The following is a 16,619-nucleotide window of genomic DNA, read 5'->3' as shown; positions in this document are numbered from 1 at the left end:
ATATATATATATATATATGTCCAGGGTAAAAATAATAATAGGTCATTCCATATACATGTATGTGTGTGTGTGTGTGTGTGTGTATATATATATATATATATATTGATGTCCAGGGTGGGAGAAAGAACTTTTGGAAGCAAGTGTAAATGTTGCCATTGATTAGCACTGAATGGCCTTGCAGATTCAAAGCCTGGCTGCTTCCTGCCTGGGGTAACACCTCCCAACAAAGGATCCCCCCCCAGGCTTCGAAGCTGCAAGGCCATTCAATGCTAATTATAACATTCCTACTTGCCTCCAATAGACAATAAGAGTTTTCTTTTTCTCCCACCCTGGAGATATATCAACCCCACTTGCCTCGTTTTCCAACAGACCTCACCCCCTCTGAGGGTGCCTAATAAGAGAAGTGGGCGAAAGGTCGGGAAAGAATGCTGCTGGAGGGTGGAAAATTCACAGCGACCCAGGGATTGCGGCCATGAAAGCCTTGGACAAAGACAAGCATAAACACGCCCTGCTAAGTGGCTCCTAACTATAACCCTTCCCAAGAGAATCCCCTTTTCTTACCTTTGCCCACCAGGGGTCCGCGCGGAAGGTCCGGTCCAGAGGGGTCGAAGGCGAAGCGCTGAGCCGGGAAGCCCTGGAGGCAAGGCGGGCGGAGGGAGCCCCAGGACCCGGGACTCGCCTGCAAGGACGGAAAGAAGAGGGAGAGCCAGGGGAGGCGTCAGAAGGCGAGCAGAGCCCTTTCCTTCCCTGGAGCGCCTCTGTGGGAAGGGAGCTCACCTGGAGCAGCAGCAGCAGCAGGAGGAGGAAAGGCATGTTCTCCTTCTTCTCCTCCTTCTCGTTCTCCTTCTTCTTCCTCCGACGCTAGCCTTCCACGCCGCCAAAGCCAAAGCCAAAGAAGCTCCTCCAGGTGAGGCTCGCTCTTTCTGGGCGGGGCTCCCCGAAGCCACGCCCATTTAATATTGCCCCGCCCACTGGCCCCGCCCCTCCTGGACAGCCCAGGTGGGACACAGCCAGCCCTTTTGTCCCATGGGGCTTTGCATTGTTTACATATTTGTGTATCTATTTCGTGGGAGAGGAAGCAATACATTTTTTTACATATGCAACATTGGAATAGTATGTATATGTATATATGTGTGTATTTTAGCGATTATATATATGTGTGTGTGTTCTACCTATATATACATATATCTATATAAACCAATATATTATTATATGTAGGGATAGGGACAGGGACATATATATATATATATATATATATATATATATATATATATATATATATATAACCAATATTATATTTTTATATGTATGGATATATATATATATATACACGTATATCCAATATAATATTTCTGGATATGGATATGTGTGTGTGTGTGTGTGTGTGTGTGTATGTGTATGTATGTATGTATGTGTGTGTGTGTGTATATATATATATATATATATATATATATATATATATATTTGGATATGGATAGCTAGATAACCACTATTATATTTTATATGTATGGATATGGATATAGATATATATGCAATATAATATTTATGGATATGGATGCGTGTGTGTGTGTGTGTGCGTGTGTGTATATATAATATTTTTGGATATGGATAGATAAATAACCAATATTATATGTTTATATGTATGGATATGGATATAGATATATCAAATATAATATTTCTGGATATGGATATGTGTGTGTGTGTGTGTGTCTCTGTGTGTGTATATATATATATAATATTTTTGGATATGGATAGATAGATAGATATATTATATTTTTATATGTATAGATATGGATAATAATATTTTTGGATATGGATATAGATAGATAACCAATATTATATTTTATATGTATAGATATGGATATATATATATATATATATATATATATATATATATATATATAATATTTATAGATATGGATATGGATATATATATATATATATATATACATACATACATACATACATACAATATTATATTTATGGATATGGATATGGACCTCACAACCTCTGAGGATACCTGCCATAGATATGGGTGAAACGTCAGGAGAGAATGCTTCTGGAACATGGCCAGACAGTCCGGAAAACTCACAGCAACCCTGTGATTCCAGCCATGAAAGCCTTCGACAACACATTGTATATATATTTCTTGCTTTCTCTTCCATGGAACATTGCAAGGTTTCTACATATATACCATATATACAGTGTATATATATATATATATACACACACACACACACACACACACAAACACTAGCTGTGCCCGGCCACGCGTTGCTGTGGCGAAGTATGGTCGTATGGGAAATAAAGTATTGAGGAATTGGTGGTAGTTAAGGTAAAGGGTCCCCTGGGCTGAGTGGGTTGCTAGGAGACCAAGTGGGCGGAGCTTAGCCTTCTAACTGGCAGCAATTGGATAAAAACAATTATTCCTCTCCCTCTAATTAGGAATTTATTTTTCTTTTCTTTTTGTTGTATCAACCTAGAGGCATGGATGAGGGGTTGTGCTGTCAATTTTCGAGGTTGTGGGGTGTTTACTTTTGTTGTTTTGTCCGCTGCCGTGATGCCATCACTCTTTTATATATATAGAAGATATATATGAATGATGCCATATAATATACAATGCATTGCCATATGTTAAAATGGAAGAGGAAGAAAGAAGAGGAAGGCAAAGTAGCAAACAAGACAAATACATTATATATGTGTGTGCGTGCGTATTTTGTGTTTTGCAACATATTAAAGGAGAGGGGGAAACTTGCAAAGAAAAAAGGAAGTAAGAAGAAACATATATATGTATTGGCAGATATGCTCTTAATAAAGTATCGGTATTAGAGCAGTCATGGGTCAACCTCCCGGCTGTTGGGAATGGTGGGAGTTGAAGTCCAAATTGGAAGGCCAAAATTGACTGACAGCTGGAGTGAGACAGACTCCCAACCAGAAAAGGCTCAGCTATTAAGGGAAGAAACAAGGAGCCTGGGATGGCATTGAAAGGCCATGGTTAAATATTCATGCCCTCCTTTATCCATTTTTCAATAAATAGATGGAGGCAGGCGGTTGGCGAGAGGATTGGGAGGCCAATGTGGGTTAAGAACGTGTGGCTGGCCCAGAAGAAAGGGAGGAAGCCTTGGTGCCAATGGCATTCTCTTATGAAATATACATTTGGGACTTGGGGTGCATTCGAGATACATTCAAGATGCATTGGAGGTGCATTAGGGGTGCATTAGGGGTTCATTGGGATTAACTAACGATGCATTTGGGATTCATTTGGAGTTAATTTGGGATGCATTAGGGGTGCATTCGGGATACATTGGAGGTGCATTAGAAGTTAATTTGATTGCATTAGGGGTTCATTTGGGATTAACTAAGGATGCATTTGGGGTTCATTTGGAGTTAATTTGGGATTCATTTGGGATGCATTTGGGATACATTGGAGGTGCATTAGGGGTGCATTGGATGTTAATTTGGGGTGCATTAGGGGTTCATTTGGGATTAACTAAGGATCCATTTGGGGTTCATTTGGAGTTCATTTGGGGATTCATTTGGGGTGCATTTGGGATTAAGTAGGGGTGCATTTGGGATGCATTAGAGATGCATTTGGGATACCTTTGGGGTGCATTTGGGGTGCATTAGGGGTGCATTTGGGATTCATTTGGGGTGCATTTGGGATACATTTGGGATGCATTGGAGGTACATTAGGGGTTCATTTGGGATTAATTAAGGGTGCATTTGGGAGTCATTCGGGATGCACTTGAGATTCATTTGGGGTGCATTTCAGGTGCATTTGGGATTCATTTTGGATTTGGGATGCCTTTGGGATTTGGAATACTTGTATTTGTATATAATCTGCATTTCATCAGTGGGTTTTAACTTGTTTTTTGCAACTCTGTGTATCTTGCTATATGCCTTTTAATAGTGCTTTATCTCTTGTTGTAGCTGCAAGGAGAACCAGATATTATTATTGCTATTATTATTTTATTATGACACAGCAAACAAGATAGATATGCTGGATTTCGTATCACAAAATCACAAGTCGAACACTTCCCAAGTGTCTAGGACTCTGTGATGTATTTTCGGATGATGCGTGCAGATCCCAGTAGGGTGGCCTTTTGCAGTTGGAATTATTATTATTTAAATAAATAAATAAATAAATATTATTATTTATTGCAATTATTATTATTATTATTATTATTATTATTATTATTATTATTATTATTATTATTATTTACATACCTTAAGGAGGTGTCTTGGAGATCAAACCAGGCCTGTAATTTCATATATGCTTCTCATACAAATAGCCTTGAAGGCCGTTTTATACATTTTGATATTTTCCATGATTTTGGAATATTTTCAAAATATTTCCACCCATTTTGGAATATTTTTGGAATTCCAAGTAAGGAATTCCTGACTTGTATGCATTTAGTGACTATATATATTTTATATGGACCCCACGCCCCCCCAAATAAAGGCTCCCAATGTGGTTTAGAAATATCAGGAATGCAGCAATTATTTGGGAATGGCAGCCTGAAAGACGAATCACAAAAGCAGAGATGGAAGCAGAATGCAAATGAATATCTATGTTGGAAGGAAAGTAATACGGTATATATTTATTTGCAACAATAGATGATCAAACTGGAAGTTCAGCAAGGCATAAGTGAAGTTCAACAAGGAAAAATATGGGTCATTTCCAGCTGAACGGGAGGCCTTTTTGGCCGTTCCCTCTTGCAATGCCAGGAATGCGCCAGGAATGCCAAAGATGCTTTAAAAGCAAGAAAATTAGGTGTTGAGTGTGTGTGTATTAATTGCATGTTGAACCCCTGAAGCCAAAGGACCGAAACCCCCATCCACCCACCCACCCAAATTCCCTTCTTGTAAAACAAAGCCTTGGAGGCGAACAGGTTTATGGCAGCAAATGAGCTTTTGTGGATTACCTTCCAAGGCAGAAGATGGGAAGGATGCCTCACCTGACATCACCTTCCTTATCTCATTATCGCTTATTTCTTTTGTTCTGGCCAAGCTGGGATTCGAACCCAGGCCGCTAGAACTCTTATATCTATGGCTGGAGCTATAGGTTGGAACTGCATTATATAGTCAATGTGGACCCATATACGGCAGATTTAATTGCACTGAGCTGCATTATATGGGTCTTTTATACCAGGCCTGGGCCAACTTGGGCCCTCCAGGTGTTTTGGACTGCAACTCCCAGCATTCCTAACAGCCTATTTTGCATATTGTATACTTAATGAGATACTTTAGAGAAGGGACCCATGTCTAGCCATGGTTCAGGTATATACGTGATATATAGCCTAATTTAAATTCTTTTTAATCATTTTGTACTTGAAATGAAAGTGTAAGCCGCCCCGAGTCCTTCGGGAGATGGAGCAGGGTATAAATAAATTATTATCATCATCATCATCATCATCATCATCTGTGATTGGAGCCATCAAAAAGCTGTCACTGCCTCAGTCACCCGTTTTGAAATATTTTGGATTTTCTCTAAAATAAAATAAATCCTAAAAGGCCTTGTCCCTTTGGGAAGAGGGGATAGTTTAGGGTCTTTGACTGAAGAGAGAAGAAAAACAGATAAATGGGGAAGGAAGGAAGAAGGGAAGGGAGAAAGAAGGAAGGAAAGAAAGAGGAAAAAAGATAAATGTGGAAAGGAAAGCAAGGAAAGAGTAAAGGAGGGAAATCTGTACCTTCTTCTGCATCTGGTGAGCTAAATACGGCAAGCTAATGGCATTAGCATGTAAATGGATCAGGCAGCATTGTGGTCGAGCAAAGCCAGGTTCCTCCCTCCTTTCCAATTTCCCTCCTGTTTTGGACAACAATATTCTGCTAGTTAACACCTCCCAACCAAGGATTCCCCCAGGCAGGAAGAAGCCAGGCTTTGAAGCTGCCAGGCTATTCAATGCTAATCAAACTGGCCCATTGCAACATTCACAATTGCCTTAAACAGAGAGTTCTTTCTCCCACCCTGGACATTATTCCACAGATATATACCGCATATACTCGATTATAAGCCGACCTGAATATAAGCCGAGGTGCCTAATTTTACCACAAAAACTGGGAAAATATTGACTCCAGTATAAGCCGAGGGTGGTAAATTTCAGAAATAAAAATAGATACCAATAAAATTACATTAATTGAGGCATTGGTTGGTTAAATGTTTTTGAATATTTACATAAAGCTCAAATTTAAGATAAGACTGTCCAACTCTGATCAAAACATTATTCTCATCTTCAATGTAAATGCCCTTATGTATCCTTTTAATAATAATAGAGTAAAATAATACATGTAATAATAATAATAATAAATACAGGAAAATAATACATGTAATAATAATAATAATAATGTAAAATAATACATGTAATAATAAATAGAGTAAAATAATAAATGTAATAATAAGATCAGAGTGAAATAATAAATGTATTATTATTAATAATAATAAAAATCGAGTAAAATAAATGTAATAGGAGCAACAATAATAGATAAAAATAATAAATATGATAATACCAATAATAATAGATAAAAATAATAAATGTCCCATAGATTCTTGAGTATAAGCTGACCCAAATATAAGCCAACCAGGACCCTCACCCGAGTATAAGCCGAGGGGGGCTTTTTCAGTCTTAAAAAAAGGGCTGAAAAACTAGGCTTATACTCGAGTATATACAGTAAACCCCACTTGCCGAGTTCCCAACAAACCTCACAACTGCTGAGGATGCCTGCCGTAGATGTGGGCGAAACGTCAGGAGAGAATGCTTCTGGAGCATAGCCATACAGCTCGCAAAATTCACAGCAACCCAATATTTTGAAAAAGAACCTTATATAAGGACCCAAACTGCATTATATGCTGGGTATAGATCAGGCCTAGGCCAACTTGGGCCTTCCAGGTGTTTTGGACTGCAACACCCACAATTCCTAACAGCCGGTAGGTGGGAGTTGAAGTCCAAATCACCCGGAGGGCTGAAGCTTGCCCATGCCTGGTTTGAAGCCATTGAAGGAAATCAAAGGGGGGAAAGTGGAGGCGGCCATGGAAACCAGGGCATTTTAAAAGCATCTGGGAAAGCGAGATGGAAGAAGCTTAATCAGGGTATAACGCAGGGGTCCCCAAACTAAGGCCCGGGGGCCGGATGCGGCCCTCCAAGGTCATTTACCTGGCCCCCGCCCTCAGTTTTATAATATAATATTTTTATATCATTTTAAATAATATAATATATTGTATATACATATAATATTGATAATAATATTATAATGTTATACAATATAATACTACTAATAATACCATATAATAATATTAATTATATGTTATATATTACATATAATATTACAGTATAGTGGTATAGTTCAATATAGTAATATATAATGCTAATATTGTGATATGCTAATAATATAATATACTAGCTGTGCCCGGCCACACGTTGCTGTGGCAAAGTGGTGGTGGTATTGGTTAAAAATGTTGTGTAATTTTTATTTGACGTTATTTGTATTTTTAAATTAATTTTATTGTAAGCTATCTTTTTATTTATTATATTTTATTATTTTCTTGTATTATTTTTAGTTATTTTCTGTTATTATAGTATTTTATTGTATTATTTTTTTAGTGTTTTTAATTATTTTAGTGTTTTTTATTATTTTTATTGGGTTACTAGGAGACCAAGTTGGAGGAGCTTAGCCTTCTAACTGGCAGCAATCGGATAAAAGCAATTATTCCTCTCTCTCTAATTAGGACTTTATTTTTCTTTTCTTTTTGTTGTATCAACCTAGAGCCGTGGATGATGGGTTGTATCATCAAATTTCGAGGTTGGGGGCCGTGTAGTTTTGTTGTTTTGTGGGTTGCCGTGATGCCATCACTCTTTTATATATATAGATTGTATGTACATACAGTTGCTCTGGAGTGAGAAGGTGAGAAGGGCAGGATATAAATGTAATAAATAATGTAGTAAATGAATAAATAAATAATTTTAGACTTAGGCTCGCCCAAAGTCTGAAATGACTTGAAGTCACACAACAACAACAATCCTAATTAACTTGACTATCTCATTGGCCAGAAGGAGGCCCACACTTCCCATTGAAATCCTGATAGGTTTATGTTGTTAACTATTGTTTTCATTTCTAAACATTGTATTGTTCTTTTGTTGTTGTTGTTTTGCACTACAAATAAGACATGTGCAGTGTGTACAGGAATTTGTTTGGTTTTTTTTTTTCAAATGATGATTTGGCCCCTCCACAGTCTGAAGGATAGTGGACCGGCCCCCTGCTTAAAAAGTTTGAGGACCCCTGGTATAACGAAAGGGAGGCCACCCTTTCCATGGCTTCCCTTGCGAATATTCAGGGAGGCTGAGCATTTAATCCGTCCATTCCTGCCTGGATCAGAGGGAGAGAAAAGGGAGAAAGGAAGGGGATCAAGGCCGCCCTTTGTGCAAAATGCCATCGGGATGCAGTCATTCCGGAAAGAGGCTGTCTATGGGTCTGTCTCCATCCAACCATCTGAATCTGATCTAATGCAGCACAGGTATTGAGTGGCAGATGGTGATGGACAGAAGGGGCTTTTCTTCATGCAGCTTGGACTCCTTCCATTAAGAGATTGGAGATTTCATAGAACCCTAGAGTTGGAAGGGACCCCATGGGGCCATCTAGTCCAACCTTTCTTTATGCTAGGAAAAGCACAATCAAAGCAACCCCCCAACAGATGGTCACTCAACCTTTGTAATAATAATAATACAGTAGAGTCTCACTTATCCAACATAAACGGGCCGGCAGAACGTTGGATAAGCGAATATGTTGGATAATAAGGAGAGATTAAGGAGGAGCCTATTAAACATCAAATTACGTTATGATTTTACAAATTAAGCACCAAAACATCATGTTATACAACAAATCTGGCAGAAAAAGTAGTTCAATACACAATAATGCTATGTAGTAATTACTGTATTTACGAATTTCGCACCAAAATATCATGATATATTGAAAACATTGACTACAAAAATGGGTTGGATAATCCAGAACGTTGGATAAGCGAGTGTTGGATAAGTGAGACTCTACTGTAATAATAATAATTAATAATAATAATAATAATAATAATAATGTGCTGGGAAGTGTTCGACTTGCGATTTTGTGATACCAAATCCAGCATATCTATCTCATTTGCTGTGTCATACTATGTCTTCATGTCAAAATAATAATAATAATAATAATAATAATAATAATGTGTTGGGAAGTGTTTGACTTGCGATTTTGTGATATGAAATCCAGCATATAGATCTCATTTGCTGTGTCATACTATGTCTTTGTGTCAAAATAATAACAATAATAATAATGTGTTGGGAATTGTTCAACTTGTGATTTTGTGATATGAAATCCAGCATATAGATCTCGTTTGCTGTGTCATACTATGTCTTTGTGTCAAAATAATAACAATAATAATAATGTGTTGGGAATTGTTCAACTTGTGATTTTGTGATATGAAATCCAGCATATAGATCTCGTTTGCTGTGTCATACTCTGTCTTTGTGTCAATAATAATAATAATAATAATAATAATAATAATAATAATAATAATGTGTTGGGAAGTGTTTGACTTGCGATTTTGTGATATGAAATCCAGCATATAGATCTCATTTGTTGTGTCATACTATGTCTTTGTGTCAAAATAATAACAATAATAATAATGTGTTGGAAATTGTTCAACTTGCGATTTTGTGATATGAAATCCAGCATATAGATCTCATTTGCTGTGTCATACTATGTCTTTGTGTCAAAATAATAACAATAATAATAATGTGTTGGGAATTGTTCAACTTGTGATTTTGTGATATGAAATCCAGCATATAGATCTCGTTTGCTGTGTCATACTATGTCTTTGTGTCAAAATAATAACAATAATAATAATGTGTTGGGAATTGTTCAACTTGTGATTTTGTGATATGAAATCCAGCATATAGATCTCGTTTGCTGTGTCATACTCTGTCTTTGTGTCAATAATAATAATAATAATAATAATAATAATGTGTTGGGAAGTGTTTGACTTGCGATTTTGTGATATGAAATCCAGCATATAGATCTCATTTGTTGTGTCATACTATGTCTTTGTGTCAAAATAATAACAATAATAATAATGTGTTGGAAATTGTTCAACTTGCGATTTTGTGATATGAAATCCAGCATATAGATCTCATTTGCTGTGTCATACTATGTCTTTGTGTCAATAATAATAATAATAATCATAATAATCATAATAATCATAAAAAGAATTAAAAACTTTCCTATTTAGACAGGCCTTTAGTGAAGAAAACTAAATAGACTGGAACAAATAATAATAATAATAATAATAATAATAATAATAATAGGGTGCCATGCCAAAAGATCTCATCTGGCATTTGGAAACAATAGACATTGACAAAATCACAATCTGCCAACTGCAAAAGGCCACCCGACTGGGATCTGCACGCATCATCCGAAAATACATCACACAGTCCTAGACACTTGGGAAGTGTTCGACTTGTGATTTTGTGATACGAAATCCAGCATATCTATCTTGTTTGCTGTGTCATACAATAAAATAATAATAACAGTCCTAAACGCTTGTGAAGTGTTCAACGTGTGATTTTGTGATATGAAATCCAGCATATCTATCTTGTTTGCTGTGTCATACTATGTCATTGTGTCAATAATAATAATAATAATAATAATAATAATAATAATAATAATAATAAACAGTCTGGCTCAATTGCTATGGGATTCTGGGAGTTGTAGTTTGGCACAAGAGGCAAGAGGCCTTGTGGAACTGCAGCTCCTAGGACTCTATAGCCATGGCAGTTAAAGTGAGGCCAAACTGGATCCATTCCACGGTGTAGATACACCCTTAGTGAAACTACAACTCCTGGGATGTCATAGCATTGAGCCATCGCAGTTCAAGGAGTGCCAAGCTGCATTAATATCTCCCATGTAGATATACCCTGACTCACATTGGTTCAATGACATGCCTCTCTTAAATCTGTAAGCTATGAATAAATAAACAAATTAATAAATGCATACATACATTTTGCTGCCTCTTCCCTAAGATAATGTTCACAATGTCTTTTATCTTGAATCTCTTCTTTGTGATCCCACAGCGGCCCCTCGTGGCAGCTGCAGGCATTGCATTGAAAAAATATATGCAAACTTGGGGATTGATTTGATACTGTTTCTGTTCTGCTGCTGCAAAACCAGTTTGGACAAGTTTCTTTTCAGTGCTGACTGAGTACTGTTGGTGAAGAGAGCAATGTACTCAGAGAGGCCTTGGTATTATTGAGGCCTGTTTGCTGCTGAAAAAAAGAAGGTGAAGAACCAGGACTGTCTCCTTCTCTGAAGCAGATTTGTGGACTGAGAAAGGACTGTCTATGACTGTAAGCGATCAGAGGGACCATGGTAAATACTACTGTTTTTTCTCTCGATCTCTTGGATTTAGTAAAGTTCCTGTGTTTTTATTCTGGCATGTTATTGATCTTCGGGTGACTCAGGATCATAACAGCTTCCATTTATCATCAATCACATCCTCAACGCACATTTCTTTCCCTCCTTGTCTGGGAATTGAAGAAGGAATGCTGGGAAATGGATGACTAAAGGCATTTGAAGTCTGTACTGCCTTTTTAAAGCAGGACTCCAGATAATATCTTGCCCAGATTATCTGGACAAACAAGACTTTGCCCTTTGTGGCCTTTTCTGGGTCCGATCCCTCTGCATTGCTATCCCTTTTGACCAAAGGCCATCACCGAATACAGGATGATGGGATATCCTGTGCTCTCTCTCCTGCTTTTTCTGCTTCATCCCATTCAGGTAAGACAGCTTTCTTCCAACCCAGAAGGCTTCAAACCCTTTACATCTTCTCTTTCAATGGATTTCAATTGTGTAGGAGGTTGTCGGACTGCAACCAGAGAGTAACTTTGTTGTGTTACATAAATTAATTGGCATTTGCTTCAAGCGTTTTTGCGAATCCCAGCAATGGGGGAAATATATAACATGTGTATGTTTGCATTCATTTCTTGGTGCTGTCCTGCCAAACACACAAATGAAATAATATTTTTTTTGCAGCAATCCTCCCTGAATGTCAATGCAGAAGAAACTACAGAGGATTCGAAGGCAGCGGCAACAGCATCGATGGCTGCTTCGCCAACAGTAATACTTCTCCTCTTCCTATGTTTATGCTTTTCTTTTTGCCTTTGGAAGTGCTCGCTGCTTTTGGGATGGCCATCTTTTGAGAGAGGTTTGATTGTGTCCCTTCTTGACACAATGGGGCTGGACTAGATGACTCTTAGGGTCTCTTCTAACCCTAGGATTGGGTAGCCATCTGCCAGGAGGGCTTTGGTTGTGTTTCTTCCTGACTAAACGGGGCTGGACTGGATGACCTTTAGGGTCTCTTCTAACACTAGGATTCTAAGATTTGGAGGTTGGATGGCCATCTGCCAGGAGGGCTTTGCTTGTGTTTCTTCCTGACTTAAACCAGGCTGGACTGGATGACCTTTAGGGCCTCTTCTAACCCTAGGATTTGAAGATTCTGAGGCTGGGTGGCCATCTCCCAGGAGAGTTTTGCTTGTGTTTTTTCCTGACTAAATAGGGCTGGACTGGATGACCCTTAGGGTCTCTTCTAACCCTAGGATTCTAAGATTTGGAGGCTGGATGGCCATCTGCCAGGAGGGCTTTGGTTGTGTCTCTTCTAACCCTAGGATTTGAAGATTCGGAGGCTGGGTGGCCATCTGCCAGGAGGGCTTTGGTTGTGTCTCTTCTAACACTAGGATTTGAAGATTCGGAGGCTGGGTGGCCATCTGCCAGGAGGGCTTTGGTTGTGTTTCTTCCTGACTGAATGGGACTAAACTGGATGACCTTTAGGGTCTCTTCTAACCCTAGGATTTGAAGATTTGGAGGCTAGATGGCCATCTGCCAGGAGGGCTTTGGTTGTGTTTCTTCCTGACTTAAACAAAGCCAGACTGGATGACCTTTGGAGTCTCTTCTAACCCTAGGATTCTAAGATTCGGAGGCTGGATGGCCATCTGCCAGGAGGGCTTTGGTTGTGTTTCTTCCTGACTGAATGGGACTGAACTGGATGACCTTTAGGGTCTCTTCTAACCCTAGGATTTGAAGATTTGGAGGCTGGATGGCCATCTGCCAGGAGGGCTTTGGTTGTGTTTCTTCCTGACTTAAACAAAGCCAGACTGGATGACCTTTGGAGTCTCTTCTAACCCTAGGATTCTAAGATTCGGAGGCTGGGTGGCCATCTGTCAGGAGGGCTTTGTTTGTGTCTCCTCCAACTCTAGGGTCCTCTTTTCCCAGCCCCTGACTGGGAGACCTTCCTTGATCTTGCAAATCCTTCTTGGGCTTGGACTGAACCTCAGAAACCCTTCTTGGAGGTTGTTTCCGTGCCCGGATGAGTCTCTGGCTTGCAGCATTCAAAAGGTTAACCTTCTCTGCTGAGTCAGGGCTGCCCTTGGGTGCCAAGGGAAGGGAAGGTGCCTTTTCGGGAAGGATGGACCCGAGAAACCAGTCTCCGCTCAGGAATGGAGAGCAACTTCCAGAGAGAAGCGGTGAGAGAAGTCCCGGCAGAGCCAAGGGCAGATCAGAGAGTCTGGGAAGGGTGGTCTTCATAAGGCAAGGAGGGGAAGGTTGAACATAGGACGGCTGCAAATGAGAGGGTTATTTATTTGCCCAGATCCTGAGTGGAGCCTTCGAAGTTATATTCCTTGGGAAGATCTGTCCTTGGGGCTGGGCAAGGTGCATTCCTTTCCTGCATGGCACAATGGGGTTGGACTAGATAGCCCATGTGGTCTCTTCCGACTCTACGATTCTCCTGACTCTCTTTCTTGAATCCCAGGCTCCAGCTGGAGAAGGGGAGCCGCATGCCTCCCTCACGGTCCATGTGCTGAATGTTCTCACCGGCCGTCCAGCCGCAGGGCTGGCCATACACGTCATGCAACTGGGAGATCGCAAGGAGTCCTGGACAGAGCTGATGAGCAGGTAGGAGGGGAACGGGGGCTGGACACACTCCAACCAGAACACTCCTGAGATTTGTAGTTTTGAGACACTGGGATTTCTAAGTGTGACTCAGCTGGAACTTCAGATGGACTCTGATGAGGATGATGGGATTCAGGTTCCAAATCAGGTTCAAAATGTCCCTGTTGTAGAAGATGAGGAACAGAGAGTGCAAGTTCATTTTCCCACAGCAAGGAATGATGTTGATGATACTGAAACTAGCCAGGTGCAAATGGACTTAGAAAAGGAGGACAGTTCTCAGTCTGATAGCAAGCAGGCTGACCTTGATGAAACAGACTCTTTAGATCGAGCTGAACGTTTGGAATTCAGCGTTCGAAGGAGTGTGAGAATAGCAAACAAGAAGGAGGTCAGAGGTCAAATAAATGATTTCATGCTTTGCAAAGGGTATTATAGCAATGTGTTTGGAGACAAAGCAACTTTCGTTCAACCAAGAAGCAAGCTCTCGTTTTCCTGGATTATCTTGCAGCCTTTGTGTTCATGTTCTTGGGACTTTGTCATGCTCTAATGGGACTTTGTTTATTCTTTGTGATTTCTTGAATTATTTTCTAAGGCTTTATTTTGTAACGATCTTTTGGAACTTTACTTTATCTTCTATTTTCTAATAAACTAAAAAGACTTCAACCTGTGTGCAGTTTGGTGTATACAGCAAGGTGAAGCTAACCTGAGGTGCGACACTAAATATCTGCCCCTCGAGTGCAAATCCTCTTCAACCGTGGTGGTTGAGGAGGAATCAGAGTGCAAAGTTGTGTGTTTTCCAGGCTGTCTGGCCATGTTCCAGAAGTATCCGCTCCTGACATTTCACCCACATCTATGGCAGGTATCCTCAGAGGTTGTGAGGTACATGAACAATCATGTTTTCAAGTCTTTTTGGTATATGATCAGGGTGGGCACTAATCTGATCTCCCTGGGGAGAGAGTTCCAGAGCCGAGGGGCCACCGAGAAGGTCCTCCTATATCTCGCAACCTCTGAGGATGCTTGCCATAGATGTAGGCAAAACGTCAGGAGCGAATACTTCTGGAACATGGCCATACAGCCCGGAAAACACACAACAACCCTGTGATCCCAGCCATGAAAGCCTTCGACAACACAATCACAGTGCAATCTGACTAGTGCAAAAAGGAATCAGTGTAATTACTGAGTAGTGCAAAATGCCCCCTGGGCTCGGTTGGCTCGGGCTAGCAGTGCCGCTGAAACCATTTGTGTCTTTCTCTCGCAGCACAACCGATGTGGATGGACACCTGGATAAGAGCAGCTTGGCCTCCCTGCAGTTGAAGACGGGCACCTACAAACTGCGCTTCGAGACAGGAGAGTACTGGCAGCAGCAAGGCCAGCCCAGTTTCTACCCTTATGCAGATGTACGTTTGGATTCAGGAAAAATGTGGAGGAAAGGGAAGCAGGAAGGCTCTTGTTGTAGCCTTTGCAGTGGATGATAGGCATTGGGGTAGGAAGCCAAGGCACCGGCCACAAAGGACGCCAAAGGACGGGCAAAGCCAAAACTCTCCATTACATAGAGACAAGGTCTCCGTCCACTCCGTCCGTTTTCCAGGCTGTATGGCCATGTTCCAGAAGTATTCCCTCCTGACATTTCGCCCACATCTATGGCAGGCATCCTCAGAGGTTGTGAGGTGAGGATGCCTGCCATAGATGTGGCCGAAACATCAGGAGAGAATGCTTCTGGAACATGGCCATACAGCCCGGAAAACATACAACAACCCAGTGATCCCGGCCATGAAAGCCTTCGACAACACATCTCCGTCCACTTGTCATAATGCAATGGACATATTCAGTCACTGGCCACATCCAGTGAAGTTCCACATCAATTTCTAATTGCTACAGGCCTAAGACCACTTACACGGACAGGAATCAGGCCAAAATAAATAAATAGAGCTTAGGGAAAGGCGCCCCAGTGCCTCAGCATGTTAAAGTGCTGAGCTGCTGAACTTGTGGACTGAAAGGTCGCAGGTTTGAATCCGGGGAGTGGAGTGAGTGCCCACTGTTAGCCCCAGCTTCTGCCAACCTAGCAGTTCGAAAACATGCAAATGTGAGTAGATCAATAGATACTGCTTCAGTGGGAAGGTAACGATGTTCCATGCAGTCATACTGGCCACATGATCTTGGAGGTGCCTACGGACAACGCCGGCACTTCGGCTTATAAATGGAGATGAGCACCAACCCCCAGAGTCGGACACGACTGGACTTAATGTTAGGATAAAACTTTTAACTTTACAACCTAGGGAAAGGGGATTTTTCTTTCTGAGCAGCAGCTCTCCAAAACCCCAAATGGGGGTCACGACGGCCGGGTGTTTGGGGCAGCATTGCCTAAGGGATGGCAGTGCTTCTCCCATGCTCTTCTATGCATCCCGCTCTTGTTGTTCTCTTCCAGGTGGTCTTCATCATCACAGAGGCGGAACGGAGGGTCCACATCCCGCTGCTGATGAGCCCCTATTCCTACACCACTTACAGGGGCAACTAGACAGTGGCTGGTTTCCAAACGTGGATGCATCTCCACCTCCCCTATTATCGCCACCTGTCTTGGCGACAACCTGCTGCCTATCATTAAACGTGGGTCAAGTTGCCTACCTCGAGGTGATGCAAAGACT

General features: G+C 40.8%; 2 protein-coding genes across 4 annotated transcripts in view; one reads left to right on the top strand and one right to left on the bottom strand.

Annotated features, from left to right (window-relative positions):
• The window catches only part of LOC103282915 (B-cadherin), a 53,626-nt gene extending 52,704 nt beyond the window's left edge, over window positions 1-922 (bottom strand). Inside the window, exons 1-2 of the mRNA XM_062961703.1 lie at window positions 778-922; window positions 562-679 (exon numbers count right to left, since the gene is read on the bottom strand). Coding sequence (XP_062817773.1) covers window positions 562-679; window positions 778-813 — 154 coding nt within the window. The 5' untranslated portion in view covers window positions 814-922. The remainder of the gene's footprint in view (window positions 1-561; window positions 680-777) is intronic.
• LOC100563501 (5-hydroxyisourate hydrolase) lies at window positions 771-16,615 on the top strand. 3 transcript variants are annotated; one of them, XM_062961708.1, is made up of 5 exons: window positions 771-907; window positions 12,067-12,150; window positions 13,841-13,983; window positions 15,236-15,374; window positions 16,403-16,615. In XM_062961708.1, exons 2-5 carry the CDS (start codon window positions 12,133-12,135, stop codon window positions 16,490-16,492), a joined length of 390 nt encoding a protein of 129 aa, XP_062817778.1. In that variant the 5' UTR covers window positions 771-907; window positions 12,067-12,132; the 3' UTR covers window positions 16,493-16,615. The 3 variants fall into 3 exon arrangements, with proteins under 3 accessions (XP_062817778.1, XP_003229331.3, XP_008121495.2); XM_003229283.3 differs by lacking the exon at window positions 771-907 and adding an exon at window positions 11,652-11,811; XM_008123288.3 differs by lacking the exons at window positions 771-907; window positions 12,067-12,150 and adding an exon at window positions 13,401-13,553.
• Window positions 16,616-16,619: the final 4 nt, after the last annotated feature.

This window comes from Anolis carolinensis, unplaced genomic scaffold, assembly GCF_035594765.1.
Source record: "Anolis carolinensis isolate JA03-04 unplaced genomic scaffold, rAnoCar3.1.pri scaffold_9, whole genome shotgun sequence".
Taxonomy (NCBI): domain Eukaryota; kingdom Metazoa; phylum Chordata; class Lepidosauria; order Squamata; family Dactyloidae; genus Anolis; species Anolis carolinensis.
The sequence above is the reverse complement of the archived record's forward strand: the minus strand, read 5'-3'. Positions and strand labels throughout refer to the sequence as shown.